At 29.8% G+C, this 24,004-nt stretch overlaps 1 protein-coding gene across 4 annotated transcripts; it reads right to left on the reverse strand.

The window, feature by feature from the left end:
* Positions 1-1,739: 1,739 nt before the first annotated feature.
* LOC124835193 (kinesin-like protein KIN-7D, mitochondrial) lies at positions 1,740-13,861 on the reverse strand. Of its 4 annotated transcripts, XM_088108999.1 has the most exons (26): positions 13,660-13,861; positions 13,232-13,534; positions 12,994-13,091; positions 12,778-12,867; positions 12,492-12,544; positions 10,877-10,942; positions 10,503-10,556; positions 10,217-10,276; positions 9,789-9,867; positions 9,610-9,677; positions 9,273-9,329; positions 9,079-9,183; positions 8,817-8,921; positions 7,770-7,877; positions 7,498-7,629; positions 7,212-7,394; positions 6,332-6,508; positions 5,789-5,929; positions 5,044-5,163; positions 4,877-4,927; positions 4,661-4,708; positions 4,401-4,547; positions 3,365-4,099; positions 2,419-2,548; positions 2,229-2,328; positions 1,740-2,134 (listed from the first exon to the last, which is right to left on the reverse strand). In XM_088108999.1, exons 2-25 carry the CDS (start codon positions 13,453-13,455, stop codon positions 2,243-2,245), a joined length of 3,117 nt encoding a protein of 1,038 aa, XP_087965125.1. In that variant the 5' UTR covers positions 13,456-13,534; positions 13,660-13,861; the 3' UTR covers positions 1,740-2,134; positions 2,229-2,242. The 4 variants fall into 4 exon arrangements, with proteins under 4 accessions (XP_087965125.1, XP_047166052.2, XP_087965124.1 ...); XM_047310096.2 differs by having other exon boundaries at positions 13,232-13,811; XM_088108998.1 differs by lacking the exon at positions 6,332-6,508 and having other exon boundaries at positions 13,232-13,811.
* Between the last annotated feature and the right edge of the window lie 10,143 nt (positions 13,862-24,004).

Genomic DNA, 24,004 nt, shown 5'->3' on the forward strand with positions numbered 1-24,004 from the left:
ATCAAGCAGTCTCCATCTTGTGGTGCAGTGTCGCTCTCGTAGTGCAGTGTGTGGAGTGGTGTAGTGTGTCTTGCTTCCTCAAGGTGCGTATTCAAATAAACCTTCAAATAAAACTAGGTTTGACATCCGTTGAAAGATTTTGACATTCGTTGAAGGATGTCTTAAAGGTTACGTTTTTTATTTTAGGGTTTCTTTTATTAGTTTATTCTTTATTTTGGAAATATTTTAATAATTTAATTTAAATGTTTTGATTTATTATTTTTGAATATATTTTTAATGTATTTTAATAATGTAAGGAAAATGAAGAAGAAAGAAACGGAGGAGGAGAAGTGAGACGGAGAAGACAGATTGGATTGCAGAGTAAAACGAAAGACAAATTATTAAACGAAAATGAGAGATGGAAAGATTGGGTGCAAGAGTAAAGTAGGAGAACTAGGTTTGAAATAAATTAAAATAGTAAAAGTAAAAAATTTTAATCTGAGGATATAATTGGAATTAAAATAAATTGGGGAGGTGGAGGGAGAAAGGTGTGATGGTGGAGGGAGCAACACCCAAAAATTAGTTCAATTTAGGTTACAAATTTTGTAGGGACTTTTTTCCTGGCCCCATCAATTTTCTTCCTGCACCTAGCAAATTTCTTCCTGCACCCCATTATTTTGGAAATATTCTTTACAAAGTCACTCAACCCTCCTATTCCGTAAATATGTTTTCGAAATTGATTTAGTGTGTTCTGGAAATAAAATCCGAAATGACGGAGTGTAAGGAGAAATTTGATAGTTTACTGGAAGAAACTTTTTAATATGGTCAGACTTCCTTTTTAGGCATTTCAGTCATAGTTAGCTATAATAAGTAATGAGAGATGCTTCTCCAATGTGCTCTGAATGAATTGTCAGTTTTCACCAAAAACTATTAAGAAGAGACGTCGCATAAGAGATGAGTACCACAGTTTCTTGGAGAAAAAAGCAATCAATGATGAATAATTATACGTCATCCTTTTTTTTTCATAACAAACTCACTGTGTAGAATAATCGTTACAATGTGGTAACTAACAAAAAAAGCTAATAATCTTTCGAAAAAGTTGTCACTCAATAAAATAAAATCCTGATAAGATGTATTCAGTAGATTATGACTTAGAATATCATCTGCAGTAAGAGTCTATCCTCAAAGATTAAGAATAATTTTATCAAAAAGCGAGGGATTAAAAACAACTCTTTTAATCTTAATGCAAAAAAAGAGAGAATAATACTTAAATTTGATAGACTAAAAATACACTTAAAACTTTAATAAATTAATAAAAATGTCCCAAATAATCCACCTAACTACATCATCATAAACAGTGTTATTTAACTCCCAAAACTGAAAAATGTATTTGGCAAGAATGAAAAGTTCTAAGTGAAGGAGAAAAGATATTTAAACTTTTTTTAACATCAAATTGTTGTTAAACTTAATAAATATTTGAAAAATAAAGCATTCAAAAGGGTAATAATCTTGATTCCAAAAAGCACTTAGACTTCTGAACTACCTTCACCGATAACAAAATACGTATTCTACATTTTTCTTGTCCTGCCAATCTAACATTTGGTAGTGTTTTTTTTTTTTTTTTTCTTTTTAGTTTAACTGTGTAACTTGGTAAGTTTGGTATAATTGGCGTTCATAAAAACCACAAACAACCTTCGACCGATCAATTAGTAAATTTCAATTAATAATGTTCTACTAAATGGGTTCAAAAATACTCAAGCTACTACAAAAAATTAGAATCATGTTTTACTAAGTAAAGTCAAAACCCTGTATCACAAGATTTTTGTTAAAACACCCCAAATATCCTAAGGGGAAAAATAGGAAACCTAGTTGTTATACTCTGGAAAAGACACACAGGATATACAACAGAAAATCTGCTGTATTACATAAAGAATAGATAGACTATGTGCAGATGTACTTCAGCAGTGTTGTTTACACCCTTTCCATTTCCCTCTTACATTCCTTTTTCCCACCCCTTGGTCTCCCCTATTATACAATTTCCAGGGTAGAGTAAAAAGACATTATCGACATACCTTTCAAACAGTTTTACATACAAAAATTCTAATGAAAGAATTGCACCTGTGGCCGCGAAGATATATTATTTCAATGAGAAACCCTGGAAATTTTTAACATACAAAAATGAAAACATGTTATAACTTTGTAAATGTACAGCAATTGAATATGGCTCGTATATAGAAAAATTGCAAGACCTTTAGTTAAAGAGTCAAGAAGTAAAAGCAAAAAGCCTATCTGCAATTTTTGTGCGGCATATTGGACATTCAGAACAAGCGAGTGAACAAGATTTACACACTGCAATGGCAAACAAGAGGTTGCAATTCAGGCTGAAAATAGAGTTAAAACAAGGAAATTGCAAAAGATGGAGGCAAAAAAAATACTTACAACAAAAATGCCGGCATGGAAGAAGAATTGCTGCGGTTGACGACTCAAAACATACTTTACAAACATGGGAATTAGTATCTCCATTGCCAAGATGCTTGAATTCTTTTTCCCTCATCTCTTGCATGCGTGCCTAAAATAGGAAGTTACAGATCAAAAAGTGTACCTATGGAGCCTTTTGTTAAATTACAAACCACAAAACTGTACAGTAAAATTGAATGCAATGCCTTCTGAGAGCTAGTCACCAAAAATATGAAGATAATTCATCATGCAGGTAAAAGTAGCAGTCCAAATACTTCTACAGTCTGCACATTGCTATATAATTTAGACCTCCTTCATACCAAACATTTGTTACAAAGAACTGTTAAAATGTAGAAAAGTCATTGGTCCTTCAGAACTTGAAAAAGATTGTTTTAGAGAAAAAATGTAAATCACTCACTGGTTAATCTTGAATTTCACATAATATGTACTGAGAGAAGTCTGAAGCATATTCTAATATTTGCTAATTGAGTTTTAGGTTAAATAATTTTTGGTACATTCAAAACTAGTCCACAATAAAATTGGAAACTACAAAAAAATTTCAGCATTTTTATTCCTAACATTGAATGCAAAGCCGGTCATAGCAATAACTTTATTGGTCTAATGATATATTCCAAGTGTGCTAATACAAATTCACATATTTATTAAATAATGAGAATAAAAATAATGAAACAACTATGTAGGTACAAATTTTAACAGTATATTTTGAAGATACCAAATATTTATTTAACTGTAGTTTTTGAAACAAAATATGTGGAGCGAGGTCTAGACATCCAAATGTGTTCATCAAGGAAGATTTTATGGCCATTTAGAACTAACACCATAAAATACTTGGGATCTATATAAAAGTAGCCAGTTCCACATTTTCCATGTTGAAAGAAACAAACAGATAAACGTCTATGGGTGTTACCTTAAGACGAACAACCAAAGGGTCTTCATTGGTTTTTTCATTTTCTTGTATTGATATATCTAAAACCTGCTCCTTGGGGACAATACTACTTTCAATGTCATTAGTTTTCAGATCGTCTACTTGAACGTCTTCATCACATTTTTTTGTATCATTGTTTGATTCCGGCATGGCAGTCCCTTCTTTCTTTAACTTAGCCACAAGAACCCACATATTTGCTAAATCATTCTCCAGCGAGGCTTCTCTTTTTTTGGCCTCTTCAACCTTTTTCCTGTATTCGTCTTCCAGAAATTCCTTCTCAGATAATGCAGCCTCAAGAGCTGCCTCTCGCTGTCTCCTAGCTTGCAATTCCATCCTCAGATCATTAGCGTCAAGATTCCATGACTCAAACTCATCCATACCAGCTCCGAAATTTTCATTAGCACGGCCAGAAATTCTCCCCTTCCTCCCAGATCTTGCATCATTGTATTTGCGGCCAACACCATTAGCTGTTTGTACAACAGAATTTCGAGTGTTAGCCTGGTCTCGCGCAGCCATCAATTCCTTTTCCAATTTTGCGTTCTGCAATGAAAGTTTAGTAACTTCCCCAGCTAAATTTTTCAACTCCACAGCAGCAGCAGAAGCCAGTTCTTTGGCATAAGAAGCCTCTTCAGAGAGTTTCTGATTCTGAACATGCAACCCGCTATTCTCTTCTGATAATTGAACCTGTTCGAGCTTCAGCTTTTCGTTTTCAATCTCCTGAATAGTGAATAAATATGACAGGCAATTCAATCAAAGCAAAACTGCAAATTGGACAAAAAAACTAAACCATTGCTAATTCTAGTAACTTCAAATATCTAGTTTCCACAGAATCCTTAAAATTAATTTTAAATAATAATACTTCATTTTAGAACTTGTAACTAACAAACTGAAGACAGAGGAAGTACGAAGAGAAGTAGGGAAGCAGTAACCAAGGGAAAAACAAAAACCTAATGTAAGGATTTATAAAGCACGTAATCCTCTTAACCATGGGGCTTCAAAAGAATGAATTAATAGTTACCTGGGATTGTATTTTCCTTTTCAGCTCATCAATGTGTTCTCCAAATGTACACTGATCAGCAATCACTAACGAGGTACCAATTGGGACTGTTGCAAGTTGCTGCTCTAGCAGCCTCACCTTTTCCTGCAATTCTCTATTTTCAGAACACTGTCAACAAAATAACAAAAGAAGGGGTGTCAAGATTCTCGTAGCAATAAGCGGTTTCTATTGCATCTTTAACTTAAAGGATGAAGAAAACAACCAAAAAGATAAACACAAACCTTATTATCTAACTGTTCTTGAAGGACACGGTTGTCTGCCGATTTTATCTATAGAGATATATTAAAAATTCTAAATTATTGTAAGCTAATAATCATTGACTAGATAAATTCATAAACTCATAATCCGTATTATATCAAAGAAATTAGCTGGAAAATATCAGAGGGTACAAACGTAATGGAAATAAATTGATGACTAGTGATGAATAATAGACATACCTCCAGCTCAAAGGCCTTTTCATCACACTGCGTCATTAACCTTGAGATTGTCTGTAACAAAACACCAAAGAAATCAAAAATTAAAAATTACCTTTATTGAAGCATTTATAGAAATACAACTTTCCAGATGTTAGAATACCAAAGAATTTCAATATCAAAATAGCCACCTGCTGCATTTCAATCAGAGAAGAGTTAGCTACGGAAGATTCACCACTCTCAATTATTCTTTGCTCTAAAATGCTCATTTGCTTCCTTTTTGCTTGGATCTCTTGCTCTAAGTTCTCAATCTGTAAAAAGAAATTCAGATTTCATATAAAGGGTTTCTACCAAAAAACTTAAATCTGCGAAGTGTCATATCAATTAGAGTTAGGTACAGAACTTGTTGTAACATGGAGCGTCGAGGTCACTTAAAAAATGTGCGTACATAAGTTTGTAGAAACATGTGCAGTCAGTGGTTTCAGGTGTAATTACGTAATACTTGTAGATTCATATTTATGGGATATATTATAAGCACTTTTTTAATTGCACAAACAGAAAAGAAAATTTATTTTATCATAATTTTCGATATTGCACACACTATATGAAATAAGCGTGCTGCAATACTTTAATAAAAATAGTAAAAGTATTTTTTTTTAAGTAATAAATAAAAAATTTGAGAAGGAAGGAGTCGCATAAGGGCTTCCAACTCCATCATTGCGTTCTGCACTGAAAATTTGGTAACTTCCTGAGCTAAATTCTTCCTGCCATGAAAAACGTAGAGTACGAGGTACACACGCATGATTTCCAAGTCATACTTTAGCACATCCGCCACTACTCTGAATTCCTTGTTTTTACGGAAAAATTAAATTATCGCAAATACTTTATTAGTTCTGCTCCGCATCTACCAATATGTTCGAAAGGTTCGCAGGATACCTGTATTTTGGAGCTTTCAGGATCATTTATAGACTGCTCCATTAAGCGTTTCAGAGTGCTGGTACTGAAAGCGATATCTCCAGCAAGCATTTTGACTTGCTCGACAAGAAGATCCATCTCATCAGACATTGTCATCCCTCCCTACAATTTAATATGCAGTTAGAAAGGAGATTTAATAAAAGCCAACACTTTTGAAGAATGAAAATACAGTGAGATAAAATAAGTCATAAAAAAGGCAATACTTTTTTAGAAACATCGCAGCGAAGGATATTGTATCAGTATTTACATATAAAATATATATATATATGTACACACACATATAGAAATCGATCATAAGTCACAAGGGAACCCCACGATGACGGCATCGAATGAGTATGAGGTTTTCACTAGCTTTTGAAATTTAGATAGGCCCTCTAACAATTTCACTATGCATTATTTTAGCCAGGACTATGACACATTTACGCAGATGAGGCATTTAATATGCAGATTATGGAATGAGACAAGCAAACACATTGTTGAGGGGGAATGGGAACATAAATCTACCGCTGGTAGTCGTATTGGTTCAGTGATGATACTGCTAGTTGGGGAGAGTTCTTCATTCCGTCTACTTGACGATCTCATATGTCTAACATCATGAGACAGATCAGATGACACAGTGGAAACATCTTTTTGACTCTCACTTTCAATCAAAAGTGATCCATCACGTAGGGCATCATAATTCTGGAAGAAAAAGGAATAAGCTAGATTTATATGGAAGGAAGATATCTTTCTGATAATAGCAAAATACTTTAATTCATATAATTAAGAAGTCAATAACCAACTGAGCCTGAAAGCGTAAAGAAGTAGAGGCTTGAATATCGCATACCCCTCACGAGAACGCCATTTGTGCTTGAAATATGGGCAAAGCTTATGCTAGATTTACCAAGGGTTAAATTTATTTATTTTTACCAAGAAAACTGTAGCAAGGATAAAATACTTGACCACTTCATTACAAATATTTACACTTCAATATATTGGGAGTGGGGATGAAAATTGGCCACAACTGCTTGTGGAGGTCAATGGCCTAGCCTCTATCAGGCAGGCTCAGGTAAAGTAAGACCTACTATAAAGCCAGGCTCGACTCTTTCATAAAAGTATATTTAATTCAAAGATCGTTTAAACTGATTGTGTCCTAAATTTCAGAACTAAGTCACGCTAAAACATTCAAACCCAACTTATATCCACCCGTAGGTGCAAAGAATTAACTAAGACTAAAATGAGCTACACGATCACGAGGTGGCCAGATTTAGAATGAGAAACTCAATCTGCACAAAAATATTGCATTACATCATGACTAGGAGCTTAAAGTACTTGCACTTTTAGAATGGTTATTAATTTAAAAAGCAGTCAAACACATTTCACACCAATTGAAGGAAAAACTCACATCATCCTCACCAACAGAGTGACTCTGATGGTGACTGGTAGCTTCAGTTACATATCCCGGAATTGCATTCTTTGATGAAACCAGAATGAGCTTTGTTAGCTTCTGGATCCGACTCATAAGAGCAACCTTCGCTTCTTCCTCTTCTTCCAATCTTGACTGCATTTTAACTTGACCTTCTTCCAACTACTCATGTCAATTGTACCAAATAAGAATCAGATCTCGAACACAAATACAAAAAACCCGATTAAGAAATGAAAAATTAAACAATTCAGGGCAAGCTAAAAACCTTTTGTTTTAAGCTCATGATCTCCTCGTGATTGACACCAAGTTGCATTCCCTTCTTAAGATGATCAAGTTCATGTTTAAGGACAGAAATTTCTCTCTGGTATTTCTTAATTAGAGATTTTTCGTCAATAATCTGTTTCAACAAAATATTCAATAGTCAATCAAAACCTCACCGGCATGATAATAGTCACCTAGTTCATTTTATGAATAATAGCCAGACTGTTATGTGGCTAATTAATAGATCTTCAGAGAACACAAAAAAATGAACCGGACCTTATTACGTGAGGCATATATCTCTACTCTCTTTGCCCTGCTAGCAAACTTCAAGGTATTATGAGTTTCTTCCATATTACTGGACGCTGGAGTTACGGTGCAAATAAGCTGAAATTTCCATGTTAAAGACGACATTAATATGGTGCAATGGTGCTCATGCAGACATTCTAACATACTTTGTTCAAATACATCCATTATGGTGAATAAAGAGAATGGAAAGAGTTTCAAAAGACCATGCCCTATTTCAAGAATCTATTGCAATAAACTGGGGTTCAAATTGAAATTGTCATGTTAATTCTGAATCATAGTTCATACCAAATCAATAAATACAAGAAGCAAATAAAAAGAAAAATCTCGAAAGGTTTCATATAAATGCTAAAAGATGTATAATGCTTAGTATAATAAATTTAAAATTACAAAACTGCTACGTAACCATAATTGTCAGAAAAACAAAAATCATGTAATTTTTTAGTGAAGCCTTTATTTCAAAAGATTGACAACAGCAATTAGACAGCCAAATTTAGTGTATAGTAATAGAATGAGTAAGTAATGTCTGAAAACTATTTCAAAAGAATAAAAATAGAGGATGAAACTGATAAACTAGAAAGCATTTCAATAGGGTTTCCTCAGTTCCTCTTTACAATTTAAAGTTTAACTTCTTTATTTCATTGACGAGGAAAGGTAAAGAAAAAGAAATAACTAAGTTGCAGAATCATGCAGAATTACACCAATCCATACAGCTAAGCTATCAAATGATTCTAAATGCCGCTATTCATCATTTGATATGAATTGCAAATTGTAAGATTCTAATATTTATGGTCTATTGAAATAGAACACTCAATAATGTATTCCTCTATCCTTAGAATATGTTGAATGTACAAAAAAATGGTTATAATGGAAATTTATTATTCGTATTCAAATTAACAACCACTTTAAGACTGATTTTTTAGGTCCAAGATGTCTCAACAACTGTGTAAAATAAAAAGGGACACCAAAAACAGATAAAGATTTTTTATCATTAAAGGTGTAGTAGAATCCCAAACTCACCGAAACATGGCCATGTCCACTAAGCGAAGACTGCAGGAGGCGAGTAAGCTTTGAGTCACGATATGGAACATGAGATGCTTTCCCTTCACTTAATTTTCCAATAACCTTTAAATTGAAACCATAAAATCAAGGCTTTCAGGAGGCGGAATTTGTGATCTTTGGCAAAAAGAGAAACAGTAAATTATCTAACTAGTGATCAGGTCTCCCAAAAAGAAAATCATAACATTAATAATAGACAACAAATATAGGAAATGACACCTACTGTTCCAAGTGTCAGAAGACTTTTGTTTATGTAAGATCCTTCTTTTCTTCTTAATCCAGTAGTTTCAGTTTTTGAGCTCTCAGATCCCGCAAGATCGATCAAGTTCTAATCGAAGAATGCAAGTACAAAAATAAGAATAGTAGGCAATGTATGTATGCATGTTATCTGAAAACTTCTTAATAATGTTCACATACAAGCTGAGAGAAGACCACTCCGTCATAATCTTCACCGTGGGCACTGCTTTCAATCATCTGCAAATGAATTGGATAGCAATAACAATGCAGATTAGCATTGAAAGAAAAAATGGCTTACCAAGGTCCAGGAATCCAAATACATTAGCTGAGGAAAAATTAAACATTTAACCAGTACGTAATAAATGCAGCATGTAAGCATAATTTGAGTCCAACTTAGCCATTAAAAATCCTGAGGCCTCATGCTGTGATGTAGATATATTTCCTTTGGAAATAAGACACCGTGTACACATGTTGCTACAACACAAAATTTCGATACTGTAATTCCAAGAATGCTTACAAGTGTAAAAATCGTGTGACTTCGGCTGCTGAAAAGATTAAAATTATTTGATCCAACATGACGATGCTCTGCCATTATATAACATCCTCATTAATAAAGTAACATTTAACCAACAATTAACCATGAGAGCTTTATTATTAAAAACACAGGCAAATGTAACTCTCGGTATCAACTTTAACCTTCCCCAGCAGCAATAAAGGAAAGGGCATGTCCAGGTGACAAAACAACTTCTTCCTTTATACCCTCCACATATGTTCCCTGAAATACATGCGAACATATATCCTTGGTCACGACTACAACTAGCCTTAAGAAAACAAGAATTCTTTGAGAAGTTCAAAGTAAAGAAATTTCTATATGTTCTTCTAATAACAGATGGTGTCCTTGAATTATCTCGGTGGAAATTTTAACAGGAATGTTAGCTCTATCAAACAAACTTCTAAAATAAAAGTTCTTATACATGCCATGCCACGTTTCAAAGGCAACTATAAATATCCATTTGCCTATTGAAAGACAATTGAGAACAGTGTAGAAAAGAGTTCATTTTAAAATTTGGGAAGAACTGGTATAAATAATTTTAATTTCAATTAACTAAAAATAAGTAAGAAACCTGTGCATCTTCTCTAACACGTAAATTTTGGCCAGTAGGGTCGAGCAAATCATTTATCACCTGACAAGCAGAAACAGGAAAACATCTATTAAAACAAAAAAGAAAAAGAAGAAATATATCAGACAGTATAACATGTAACGTGATAATCAGTATCTCAAAATGCAGATCATAGAAAAATATAATTGAGGTAAGGCCTAAAGTGCTGCATTTAGTGATGAACTATGTTTTAAACCGTGTTCAGAGCACAGAAGGTGGGATGTGTGAACACAGTTTGTTCCATTTTTACCTCATTGTATATTTCTAGATAGGAAACACGGAGTAAGAACTCTCTTCCTGGAGTCTGCATTAAAAGCAATTAGTTATTCAAAAGTAGTCATTTAAATAAAACAAGTACTGACTTATCAATCAAGAGTCAAGACGTACAACTAATGTATTCTGGGGGATAAATGGTGTGCAAGGTAAGTAGATGCCTACTTGGCCACAAGTACGGCACACAAAATAATAGAGAACTGATAATAACATATACAAAAGACACTGCCTATAGTTCAAAGCACGATATTGTAGTGAATAGCAATGGTCAGAGCCACACAAGTACTTCTAAATAAACCCACAAATAACAAAGACTTCATCAACATTTACTAAGTTAGCATGAAAGCTCACATCTTGGATAATGCTGAAAACATCTTTGATAGCCAGCGGTATGATACCAGGACAATTCTGGTCTCCCTGCAAATATCATTTTTAAAATGCAAATAAGAAACACAACTTTAAAGATCAAGTAAATTTATAAAAGTACACAATGAAGAAGATTCTAGGAATGAATGAATTGGAAAGGGAAACAATAAATATGTTATTGTAAATAGTCGTAAGACTTTAGAGTCATCCAAAAATTTGAATCCCAAATCATGCTACTGAATTTCAAAATTGAACGTACAAAGTTGCAATACTGAATTACACTACATCTACTTGAAACCATATGATATGTAACAAGCAACACAACCATAAAAATGGCTGCTAGTTTCATATGATAATTAATAATCTGCTCTCAAATCGCAAGTTTCAGTTCTCGAAAGTTTCAGTTTAACTGACCCTTTACAAAGCAATTATTGTATCTTTATATGAATAAAATCTATATTTTCTGTTAATGAATTGGACCTTCAAACTAATACAAAAATTCTGTTCAATACATTAAAATAAAACTTTTAGTTGTACTTCTTTTAATTCGATCACCAGTACTTATGTCCCTCAAGTGCCACGTAAATTATTAACTTCTAAGATGAATGACAAGGAACTTGTGGCATTTGTTGTTTGTAAAATGATAACTGATAACTAATGTAGTGCACAGTGATAATTCACTAAAACGTGTAAGAAATGACAACTAAATATCTCCTGCTATCCGTAAAATATCGATCTCAACCGTAAGTAAGTTTATAGAGTTAAAAGTTCCCCCGAAACTTCTTTACCGTTTGCCAAAGAATCATCGAACAAAATAATATAAAAAGTAAAGGCTTAAAAGAAAGTTGCTTTCATGTAACATGTTTTACTGTATTAGAAAATTGAAAACAGAAAAAATTAGTAATTCATCAAAAAGACCTCACAATTGACAAATAAACTACGACACAAAATAACTACTCCCTTTCGTTCAAAATACCCACCGGTAAAGGTTATTCACTCAAAAGGATAAAAAATATAAAATAACACTAATAACAAGAAAATACACATTTGACTAACTTACCTTCATTAAAATGCCAAAATTATTGTCACTTCATTGATATTTATTTTTTTTCCCAAAATAGGCTGAACCAACACGCACTTAATGAAGATATTAAGAGATATGGATAAAGGTGGAAAAAACATAATTAAATATGAGAAAATAGCTCATACAATGAGTGAAAAAGATTTATATATTGTTGTTCAATCACAAATTAATATGTAAGGTAACTCAATTAATTGTTCAAATAACTGTCTCAAAAATCATATCTAGCATAATTTCCAATCGTGTAATAATAATAATAATATATAAAAATTAATCCCAGTGTATTTAATTAAATCCTTATGCTAAAGTTAAATTCAAACAAAACGATTTCTAAATAGTCAGACAGGTTTGAATCGGAGAGAGCAGGAAGACGATAACCCGTAATAAATATCTGCATAATTTACTAATTCAAACGACTGACTATATGGTTAAATATAATGAAGAGATAAAACATAGACATTTGACTTTCATAGTATACAAGATTCAAATCAGTACATTAATTTTAAAGGTGACACTTACATGCATAGTATGTGTCTTACCACTACTCGTCACACCGTATGCAAACACAGTTCCTGCAATGTTTATCATAAGTTATCTTCTAAACCCAGAAAACTCCAACAGCACTAAACACATAACCAGTACGTATTAACCATTGAAATCTAGCTATTAACTATATGCATCAGTGGAAACTGAAGCAGCTTCCATCAAAGAAATAGAACGACTCTACAATTGCCACTAAATGGGACACTGCCAGAGAGGCATCACATCCCGTTGTGAAAAATTGTCTTGAATCCAGAGTTCATACCGTTTACACCATCCATGGCAGACTTCACAACAGGTTTGGCAGCTACTTCGTACACCTCGTCGGAATTTGTATGCGGTCCGAACACTCTATCTGTCACAAATCAATTCAGAATTCTAACATCCATATCCATAATTTTCTACACAAAGACCAAAAACCCAATTGCTCTCTACTAGTTCCACAAAAAATCAAATGAAGAGGAGTTCAAAATGAAAATACCAAATGCATAAGCAGTAGCTGGATTATACTCGTTTCTCACAATCTTGTCACCATCCGCATACCACGCGATCTCGTCTCCTCTATGGTACTCTCTTTCACTACAGCCACACAACACCGTAACACTCATGCGATCACAGATAAATCAACGCGGAAAAGATAGAAACAAACCGAACGATTCGGTTTCTCTAAAACTCACAGCTAATGGATCTGATTTTATAGCTACAGATCTAAGCATTACCTCAACGGCCTGAACCGAATCGTGACCGAAATGCTATCCCGAGACCTGGAAGGATCCACCGGCTCCATGATCACCTCGTCCTCCATTCCGAACTCCACCGGCGAAGGATTACCGTAACCATAGCCGATTGAATCGCTGCGACCGCGACTCGGAGTCATGGACGGACCGCCACCGCCGCCGGAGTTGTAAAACGACGACGTGGAAGAAGAACAGGAGCGAGGCATTACGCGTCCGTTGGTGACGGAAGAAGTGGATGAGGATGAGGAGTGAGGAGTAGAGGATTTGCGGTGCGAAAATGGCGAGCTGCTCCTTGCACGTGAGGGCGAGGCCATGAGTTGACTCACCGAGTTGGTGAGTCAATAGAAAGCAGCAAAAATATGAATTAAAGAGAGAACACGAGAAGAAGAATAGAATGTGTCAGAACTCACATGGCGATGGAAAGAAAAGTCGAAGAACATTTAGTTCTATTTCCTCTCTTTTTCTTTTTCTTTTTTGTTTGTCTGCTTTGAAGCTTTGAGATATGATTATCACATAGAGTGAGAGTTTCGTTTTCTCTCAGACAGACGTGAGTTGCAGGTGAAGAGAGAGAGAGAAGTGGGTGAAGAAGATGGTGAAAATGGTGAGAGATTGTAGGGCATGTCTCGGTTTAAATTTTTTTTTCTATGTAATTTTATTTTATTTTATGGGAAGATACAAAAAAATAATTTAGAAATTTCCAAATGCTGACATGGCGGATGACGATGTTGAGATGGGTTTTTAAACTAGCGGAACAGTGGAAGTGCCCGCGCAATAATATCAGAGAGGAATTGCTTTAAATAAGCCTAAACCTGAATTTGAGCGGGAGCACAGCAACAATAAAAATATGAATGGCCAATTTCCATAAATGCTAAACTTTATATAATTAAAATCTTTAATAAGTAAATATTATATATATTTTTATCAACCCGCAATATTTTTGTTCAAAATCTTTTAGAAAAAATAGAAATTCAATAAAACTTCAATCAATAACCTCCCTGTTCATAAGTATTTTTATAAAACTAGTGACAATAACTTGAATTAACAATAATTATATATATATATATATATATATATGAATATATTCAATGAAAATTTAAGAAAACGGTTATTAATAAAATAATAACGATGAAATTAAACTACAGAAAAATAAAAAATGTAAAAACATTATACACGAAAACCATACATATATATACATATAAATATTTGCTAACGCACGTAAGTCTGTTTTCAGTTGATACATTTTATCAAGGTGTACCAGATTTTAGTAGACAAAAACATCCTCATATATCAAAAATTCTAAGTTTTAAGGTTAACTGTATTTTAATAATTTTCATTCTCAAAACAAAAAAAAACAACTCTTGTTCACCTTCCTCATTCCTCTCAACCCTTCCACTTTCATTTCTTTAATTCTAACATTTTCTTCAACTGAAAAGATTTATTATATAATTTTTATATAGGCTATGTTAATAAACTTTTTTAACAATTTTTTGAAAGGGATCAATCACGAATTATTACAATGATTGTAAAAAATTTGTCAAAAAAAATTTTAATTTTTTTTTCGTTTTTATATATGTTAGTATCAGTTGTGATGGGGAAATTTACTGTGTCAGAAAATAGATTTTGAAATCTATAATTAGTATGTATACTAAATTATAGGTGTAACTTGAGTTGTTATACACAAATAAGAAATTATGTTCTTTTTACGCTATAACAATGTATCGTGGTATGGATATATTAAATTTTGTAACTTATTTTTGTATCACTTGAATATTTTGTTTCTTATTGCATAAGTAATTAGCAAATTTATTTTCTTACTATGGCAAGGGAAGTTAAATTGTGGTGTATTTTAAAATTTAAAATATAAAAAATTGTAATGTATAAGAAGTAAAAGAATATTCCAAGAACTACAACAATATAACAATACATGCTTTTATTTTACTTTTTCTAAATCCTTAAATTTGGTCCTCCTTATTCAAATGTTTTGTTCTCCTATTTTAAAATTTCCATACTTTAATTTAATTAATCCTCGGTCATTTAATCTGTAATGAAAATATATATATTTGTTATAAATAAATTGTAAATTTTTGTATTTTAAAATTAATAATGTATTAATATTATGAGACTTTATTATTTTTATATTATAAATTTTAAAATATAAATAGAAATTTTATAAACAACACATATTTATTTTATATATTTTTTTAAGTTTTCTCTTTTCTTTTTATATTACTTAATTTTTCATTTATCGATTTATAAATTAGAGATTGTTTGAGTGATCATTGTGACAAACTCTTTATTTGTGACCGATTAATTTATCAGTTTGAAAAAATTTGTCTTTTGTCTCTTTTTTAGGTTAGAGTTACTTATTCCTTTTTCATGTGGACAAAGTCTCCTATGCATAGAGTAGTTTATAATATTTATTGATTGATATTTTTAATGGCATGCTCTAAATTGTTTGGCTGTTATCAAAGCAAGGGAAGCTAGTACTTAAGTCTTTTATATTGGTATGTTAAGTTCATTAATGCATGTCATTCATTGATTTCGAGTTATAAATAAGGTGTGATTGTTTTAAATAATTGGTTTTGTGGTAACCATGATTGTGTGCGAATATGTATACTATATGAATTGGTTGAATTGTGATTTATTGGTTTGATTTGGATTTAGTATGTTTAAGAAAGTTGTAATCTGAGCAATCGGTAAAAATGTACGAGTTTTCATGCCTAAAATTGTTTTGAACTAATTCACTAGAAAAATGTACCCATTTGATCAATCAAATAAGTATAAATCCACTTTAAAAGTACAAATTGTAACTTTGATATCTAGTATAGCGTTGAGCGATGTTAGGGTGGCGTTGAGTGTATTATTTTACGAATAAGATATCATGCCAAGCACCCAATTTTACAAGAAGAATAACACTGAGTGTTAGTCTTATCGTTGAGCATCGTCTTTTGCAAAAGGTTTGGCGTTGAGTGTCACCTTTGAGCGTCAGTTTGTGTATTGGATTTGCTTTCTTCTTTCACTATTTAATGTAGAATTATAACAAACTTTGTAAATGTTTATGATTATCATTATATTTGATTGGGATGATAATATTGTCGTGGACATGTATGGTGATAAAGTTGAAGGAATTTTAAGGATAAATTATTTTTGGTAATAACTTTAACGTATGCCTTAACATATATGATTCTATGCGTGGTATATTGACCCTCTAATAACCATTCACACTCAGATAAAAAAAGTGTATTATGTCGTGAAAAACAACAGAAGATTATACTCCAAGAACAATTTTTTGTCATAGGCGCGAAGGAAATTAACTTTGTGTGTGGTTGGGTGATAAGCCCTTGAGGCTACAGAGCTTAGAAACCACCACAAGTGCATACCTTTAACGAGTTTCGATTTCAATGACATGTATTTAGATAATTTAGTTTGATGTCAATTGTTGTGTAAAAATATGTAGATTATTGTACCCTATCCACTTGCATTTGATATAGTTTAAATATCACATGATGATGTTTTTGTTCACTAGCACACACTGCATTCTTCTATGTTTTATTGATCTTTTGTGATTATCGTTCAACTATGTAAGTATGTACTGAAGTAAGTGATGATATACTTTAAATGCGAGATAATGATATGATGGAATAATTTAAAATTTTCTTTGAATGTTTTGTACAAGAGTTATTTTGTTTTGAAAAGCTCAAATAATATATATATATATATATATATATATATATATATATATATATATATATATTCGTTTTGTGTTATTAAATTTTATAATATTTTATTTAGTAATTTAATAGTACTAAATAGAATGTTAGACTGTTAAAAAAATGTAGTTACACACTAAAATAAATACAAATGAGTTATAAAGTTAATTTAATAATAAACGTAAAAAATTAATATATAATAGTCGTGAGTTCAACTCAATTTTTAAAACAAAAAGAATAAAAAGTTTAATTTAAAATTAAAATTTACAATTGAAATAATCACTTAACAAAAATAACCAACTATCAAACAAAGGATTAAAACTCATAACTGAAATAACAGCTTAGCAAAAATAATATCGTGAATAATTTATATTTTAAGGTAGTGCCTGTTTCAAAATTTAAAACTTCTATAATTTAATCTTGAAAACATATTATAAAATAATGAAAGAAATAAATGCATTTAAATTACTTTTTATCTTGATTTTTAAACAATATAAGATTATTAATAAACAAATATCTCAATCAAACATTAAGATAAAATTTGTCCCGTGTCAATCTTTTAACCTTAAATTGGTTAAGATAACATTCTTAAAATCAATCAAATATTTTTAAGTTATTATTTTAACAAATTTGAAATATGCAAAAATATAAAAAAGATATGTAAGGATATTGTAAAATGTATGGCTTGGAGAATAGCCATGTTTGTTTCTTGTGTTTAAAAAAATATACACCTAAATTTATAAAAGATAAATATTGACAAATCTACAATAATCAATTGGTAATAAGTTAAAAAATAAGCAACCAGTCTTGTTGGAAACCTCCGTTGAAATATTCTCCGTGCCAAATTGCAAATAACAACATCAAAGCATATGATAAAAGTTAAAAAAGAAAAAGCTAAAATCAAATGAAAACAACAAACATACAGGGACCTGTGCACTTTGCAATCAGGATTTGTCTTTGAGTAAAATGTTATTTGTCAGAACTTTAGTAGCATATGTCATTCTTTCCTTAAAATTTCAGAGAGGAGAAAATTATAACAGGTCTTGGTCTCTCCATCAAATTATAATTTCGCAAATTAACCAATAAGTATTTTAACCACTTTTATGAGACTATATATAATAAAATGTGAAACTCCAAGGGTTTCAAACATATTCTTTTGAAAATAAAATTATGTAAAATTCATAATAACTGATCATTTAGAAAATAAGTAAAGGTATATATATATATATATATATATATATATATATATATATATATATATATATGTGTGTGTGTGTGTGTAGTTGCTTGAATCCATCATGTTAATTTAAATGAAATCAAATATACATAAATTTAATGATACACAGTAATATATAGTAGATAAATGGAATAAATTATAATATATATTTTTTTATTATTTATTAAAATCAAAGAAAGTAGCATTTGGGTTTCATAACACGTGACTATGCATTCATGTAATACCTTAAATTTCAAGCAATTCTGTTTTGTTTACTTTTTGTCTTTTACATTTATTTTTTTTATTGCATCGGTGGTTCATTTAGTGTCATTTGTTATTTTTCTAATATTTGGTGAAATTGTTGTTCGGAAAACATAAATCCAAGATGTTGGTTTTAAATAATATTTAGGATTGATAATGGTTAATTTAAGTTAAAACATAATTATTACTAGTTAAACTCTAATTAAAACAATACTAATTTAATTTTTAAATTTATAAACACAAGTTTAAAATATTGCGATTACATTTAATATATATTTATTGTTAAAACTACTGAATTTTTACTAATGTTAGTGTTAGAATGTCCTTTACGATCTAATAGAGTAAAGGACGAACAATAACAAATAAAAAAATCGAATAAGCATAACTTGAAAGAGATTATTCACCATGAACCATATACTTAAATAAATATTATTAATAAATAAATAATATAAAAAAATTATAAATTTATTATCTTAAAATTTTAAATAACTTTTATTTTTGTGAAACATTTAATAAATTAAGTCATTCATTAATTAATCTTATTGAATTCACTTAAAGTCGAAATATCTTGATAACATGTATTTAGATTATTAAGAAATAATTATAATTATAATTTTTATTTATTTTGAATTCACGGCACCGCTCTCGCCGTGGTGAATGCCCGCGTTAATGCTTGAGCTTTCTGGTTGAACTATTTTGGCGACATGCATCACAGGTATCGATGAACCAATTAATTAATGCCTCTATACTAATAAAATCAAACTCAACAACTTTATCTAACCCTCTCGTGAATTAAAAATTTCCCTTGCATGTGATTTCCACATAATCACTTTTTTTTTTATGTACATTGGATGCCTCAAATTCAAAATATACTACATTTTATCCTTTATTTTCTTCATTCGAGCTAATCTTACTTATTAACGGGTTGAATAAAAAAACATAACAATTAACTAATCACTTCAAGTGGTATTTTTTTAAAAATTATTTGGTACATTTCTTTAGTTTTAATGTTTGAAATCTGTTAATATGAATCATTTAATTGAGAAAGTATTTGGTCATTTTATTCAATTTTTGTGGTAAAGGTTTCTGGTTTGCACTCCAAAGTATACAGTAGTTATATCTAGGTGCACAATTAAATAATGTACTATCTTCACCCTTCAGACAGATAAATAGGTGAAAGTAACACATAACCTTAATCATGTGAAATTTAAGCATAAATATCTACTCTTGACATCAAATATAATGTTTTAAATATCAAAAACTATAGCTCAAAACAATGATATAAATTAGGTTAGTGAAAAGGGAAATTTCTCCAAGTGATCAACATTTTATTACAAATCATAAAATTTATCATAATTTATTTTCTTTTTTAATAATAAGAGATATAAGGGTGTCGTTAAATGTTAATACAATTTCAAACAAAACAGTTTTCTTTAACTTTTAATTTGCAAGACCATTATTAATCTTATTTTTAAAAAATGAATTTTAAATTTAATTCACAAAAACTTCTTATGTAAAACTATATATATTAATGACATCCAATAGTGAACGAATAAATAAACCAACAAATAATAAACTTTATTAGATAATCTTTAAAACATTTTCATACTATCTTAAAAAATTGACTAGTCTAATTAAATTCTAAAAAGGATTTATAAAGTAAAAACTATATATTTGTATTTATATATTATAAAATGTTGTTATCTCATACCACTTAATTTTTTTTTTTAAAAGTGTACAATAAACTTGTGGGGTCATCTCAATGAAAAAGTTAAAAAAGATGGATTTGTTTCAACTAACCAACAACCACTGTGCATGTACCCAGAAGGAAGATGTTGAATCAGAAATTATAAACAAAAGGGTAAAAATATATTAGAAGTTTATGCATGTTATATTTGATTGTAAAATATATCTTCTATGTCTATATTCTGTCTGAGAAAGAGTACAGGCAAAGAATACAAGGCTGAGATATTGATTTTCTCTTTTGGGCACTTCACTCCACCTTGAGTGGATGTTGTTAGCTTTATGGCACATGCACGATGATAAGGGTAACCTTTTTTATTGTTTGTGGTCCTCCTTTTGGCTATGCCTGTGACGGTGACCTCAAGCTACTTACTTCTGTCACCTTCACCATTTCACGTATATTATAAGAAAACAAATATTGTTTAGAATTTTCAAAACGACCACATGATTTGATCGAACCCGGTTTATCACGAATTGGTTACTTAGTAAGTTCACCCAATTCGACTCATTTATTAGCAAATCAGAAAAATTCGAACTCGGTTCAACCCATCACAGGTTGATGGATAAATGGATTGACTCACTGACTCACTTAATTACAATTCTTTTTAAATAAAAACAAATTACAAACCTTCTATAATTTAAATCTAAACAAATTTCAATTTCAAGTGTTTAATTAATTTTGAAAATAAAAAACTTAAATAAAATTTTCAAACAAAAACAAAATAATAAATATTTTTTTATAAAATTAAAATTAAATTTTAATAAAATAAAATTAGGTAGGTTGGTTGGTGGGCCAACCCGGCCCACCACGGATTCAACCCGCATGAACCGGGTTTAAATGAACCGGATTATAATCTGTATAAAAAAAGAACAATTTTTTTAAACCCAACCTGCTTCAAACCTGTGGTGGACTGAATTAAGTCGCGGGTTGTAACCCATTTTGACAGCTATAACTATGTTACTCATTTAAAAATATAAAAAAAAACTTTAACTTTAAAATCTCTCACCTTAAATCATAAGATAACATCATTACAATTAAATACTACGTTTAAGATATTATATTTTGAAAATCTTATAAAATAAACTTCAATAGGTTAAACTCGATGACAGTCTAATTCTAATAATAGTTTTTTTGAACATTTTACTAATAATTGAGTGTTTAGTCTATAACTTATTCGAGATCATACAGTAAAGTAAATATTATTCTACATTCCAATATAAATATAATTAGTATTCGTCAATAAATATTAATTATAATTATTATCACTTCATAACTTTTTTAGTACTTGAATATCAACAATCAAATCATTATTGAAATTTAGTCACTTATTTATCTGTTCACATGTTCACGCTATTCAAATAAAAATATATCTAAAATTTATTATAAAAAAATTATTATTTATTAAACTCATGTGTCATTTATGTGTCTTAGGAGCTTGACATTAAATATACTCGCAGAGAAAATAAAAAAAAATGATATTTAGGCAAATAAGTTGATTAAACTGAAGGGAAGACCCACGTGTAAGTAGGGACATCATGCACAACTAGGATAGCAATGTTTCATAGTTTTCATGTTTCGTGACAATATTAGTCTCATCATAGTGGCGGAAAAAGGGGTCGCAGTTTCTTCAGTTTTTATTACAGTTCCCCAGCCCATCTAGCACCTTATAATGTACTTTCGTGTGCACCCTGCAATTTCACCTGAAAAATCCACTGGTAGCATAAGAGTGTTCATTTCAGGTATTACAAAACTAATACTAAACTAAATAGCTTTAAAATTGCTACGTAATTGTGTGAATTCCGTAAAAAAAAATGTTTTTCTAATAACTTTTTTACGTAACAGAGAGTGATGGGTCTGTTTTAAATATACGGATCAATAAAATATGACACATAAATTATTATAAAAAATGACATTTTACGAATGTGACTTTCAAAATATGTTTCGGAAACTTTTTAGAACAAGATTTTTGAATTTTTTTAGAATAAAATTTTCGAAACAAGATCTTGGAACATAATAAATGCATTTCAGAATTAGAATTTTGGGAAGAAACTTTTTGTAACTCATACAATGCCTCTCCGAATGAGTTTTTCGAAACATCCCTACATGATACATGTTCTGAAAATAATTTTCCGCACACATAAAATGTATTTCGAAAATAATTTTTCGGAATGAATTTTTTTTTCCACGTTTTTCCGTGATTGTGGGTTGCAGAAAGCAAAAGTCTAACTATGGACAAAAAGTGCCATTCAGCCCATTAAAGTTTTTCATAACTTTGTTTTCTTACTTCAAAACCAACCCATAAAAAAAATAAGAGTGTTTTATCCTACACCTCCAAGATCTCATCCTGCACCTCCAAAAATTCCACTTTTAACCTTCTGACATTTCATCATTATCCTACACATTTAACTTTATAGAAAATTTTATTTTTAATTTTAATAAATATATTTTTATTTTCTTCTTTTTCTTGTTAAAAAGACTCTATATCACCTTAATAATAACTAAATTTAAAATTCAAATATTATTTAATATAATTTCATATTTTAATAATTATTAAAATATGATTTATGTTATAATAATAATTATATTAAAAATATAAAAATAAAATAATTAAAAATAAAAATAATAACAAAAAGGTAAATTATATTAAATAAAATATTTAATATATTCAAATATATTAAATTATATTAAAATATTAAATTAAATAATTATTAAAATTTAAATAATAAAATTTTTTTTAAAACACTTATTTAACAAATAAAATTATATTAAATAAAATATTTAAATATACTAAATTATATTAAAATATTAAATTAAATTAAATAATTATTAAAATTTATATATAAAATAAAATTTTAAAAAATCTTTATCGGATATCTATATCCGATTAACAAATTTTTCAAAATTTTATTTAAGTTTAATATTTATTAAATTTTAAATAAAAAGCAAAGTATTAACATATTTTATAGATTTTAATATATAAATAAACTTTTTAAAATTTTCATTTTTATTTAAAATTTAATAATTATTTAATTTATTTTAATATTTTATTATAATTTAATATATTTGAATATATTAAATCAAATTTATTTTTATTATTATTTATTATTGTTATTATTTTATTTTTATGTTTTAATATAACTATTATTATAATATAAATTATATTTTAATAATTATTAAAATACAAAATTATTTTAAATAATATTTAAATTTTAAAATAAATTAAATTAAGTTATTATTAAGGTAGTGAAGATTATTTTTAATAAAAAGAAAAGAAAATAGAAAAATATTTATTAAAGTTAAAAGTAAAGTTTTAAAAAAGTTAGAGGTGCAGGATGATGATGAGATGTCAGAAGGTTAAAAGTGGAATTTTTGGAGGTGCAGGATGAGATCTTGGAGGTGTAAGATGAAACACTCAAAAAATAATATCAAGACATTAAAGCTGCCGAACCATGATAACGATTTTACAATAGAGCTTTTTCTTGCACCCCACGTTTTTCTTCCTGTACCCCTAACTTTTCTAAAAGAACAAAAATAGACCTTGACTGCTGATGTGGTTGGTGTTATTTTTCTAATTAAACTTAAGGCAGGTCATCAAACAACATCTCTATAATATGACACTGTATTTAAATTTTGCTTTCTATAATAATATTATAACTTAATATTTTTTGGGAAATATGAAATTAACAATAACATTTTTTCTCTGACTAAATTACTTTATAATTTTATAGTTTTTAATAACTTTTATCTAATAAAAAAACACTAAAAAGGTTGTGTTTTTAGGAGATGTAATAATGTCTTTATAATTAATTCATTTTATGTGGAGT

The sequence above is a fragment of the Vigna umbellata genome, chromosome 3 (assembly GCF_029865625.1).
Source record: "Vigna umbellata cultivar VRB3 chromosome 3, Vumbellata_1.0, whole genome shotgun sequence".
Classification (NCBI taxonomy): Eukaryota; Viridiplantae; Streptophyta; class Magnoliopsida; order Fabales; family Fabaceae; genus Vigna; species Vigna umbellata.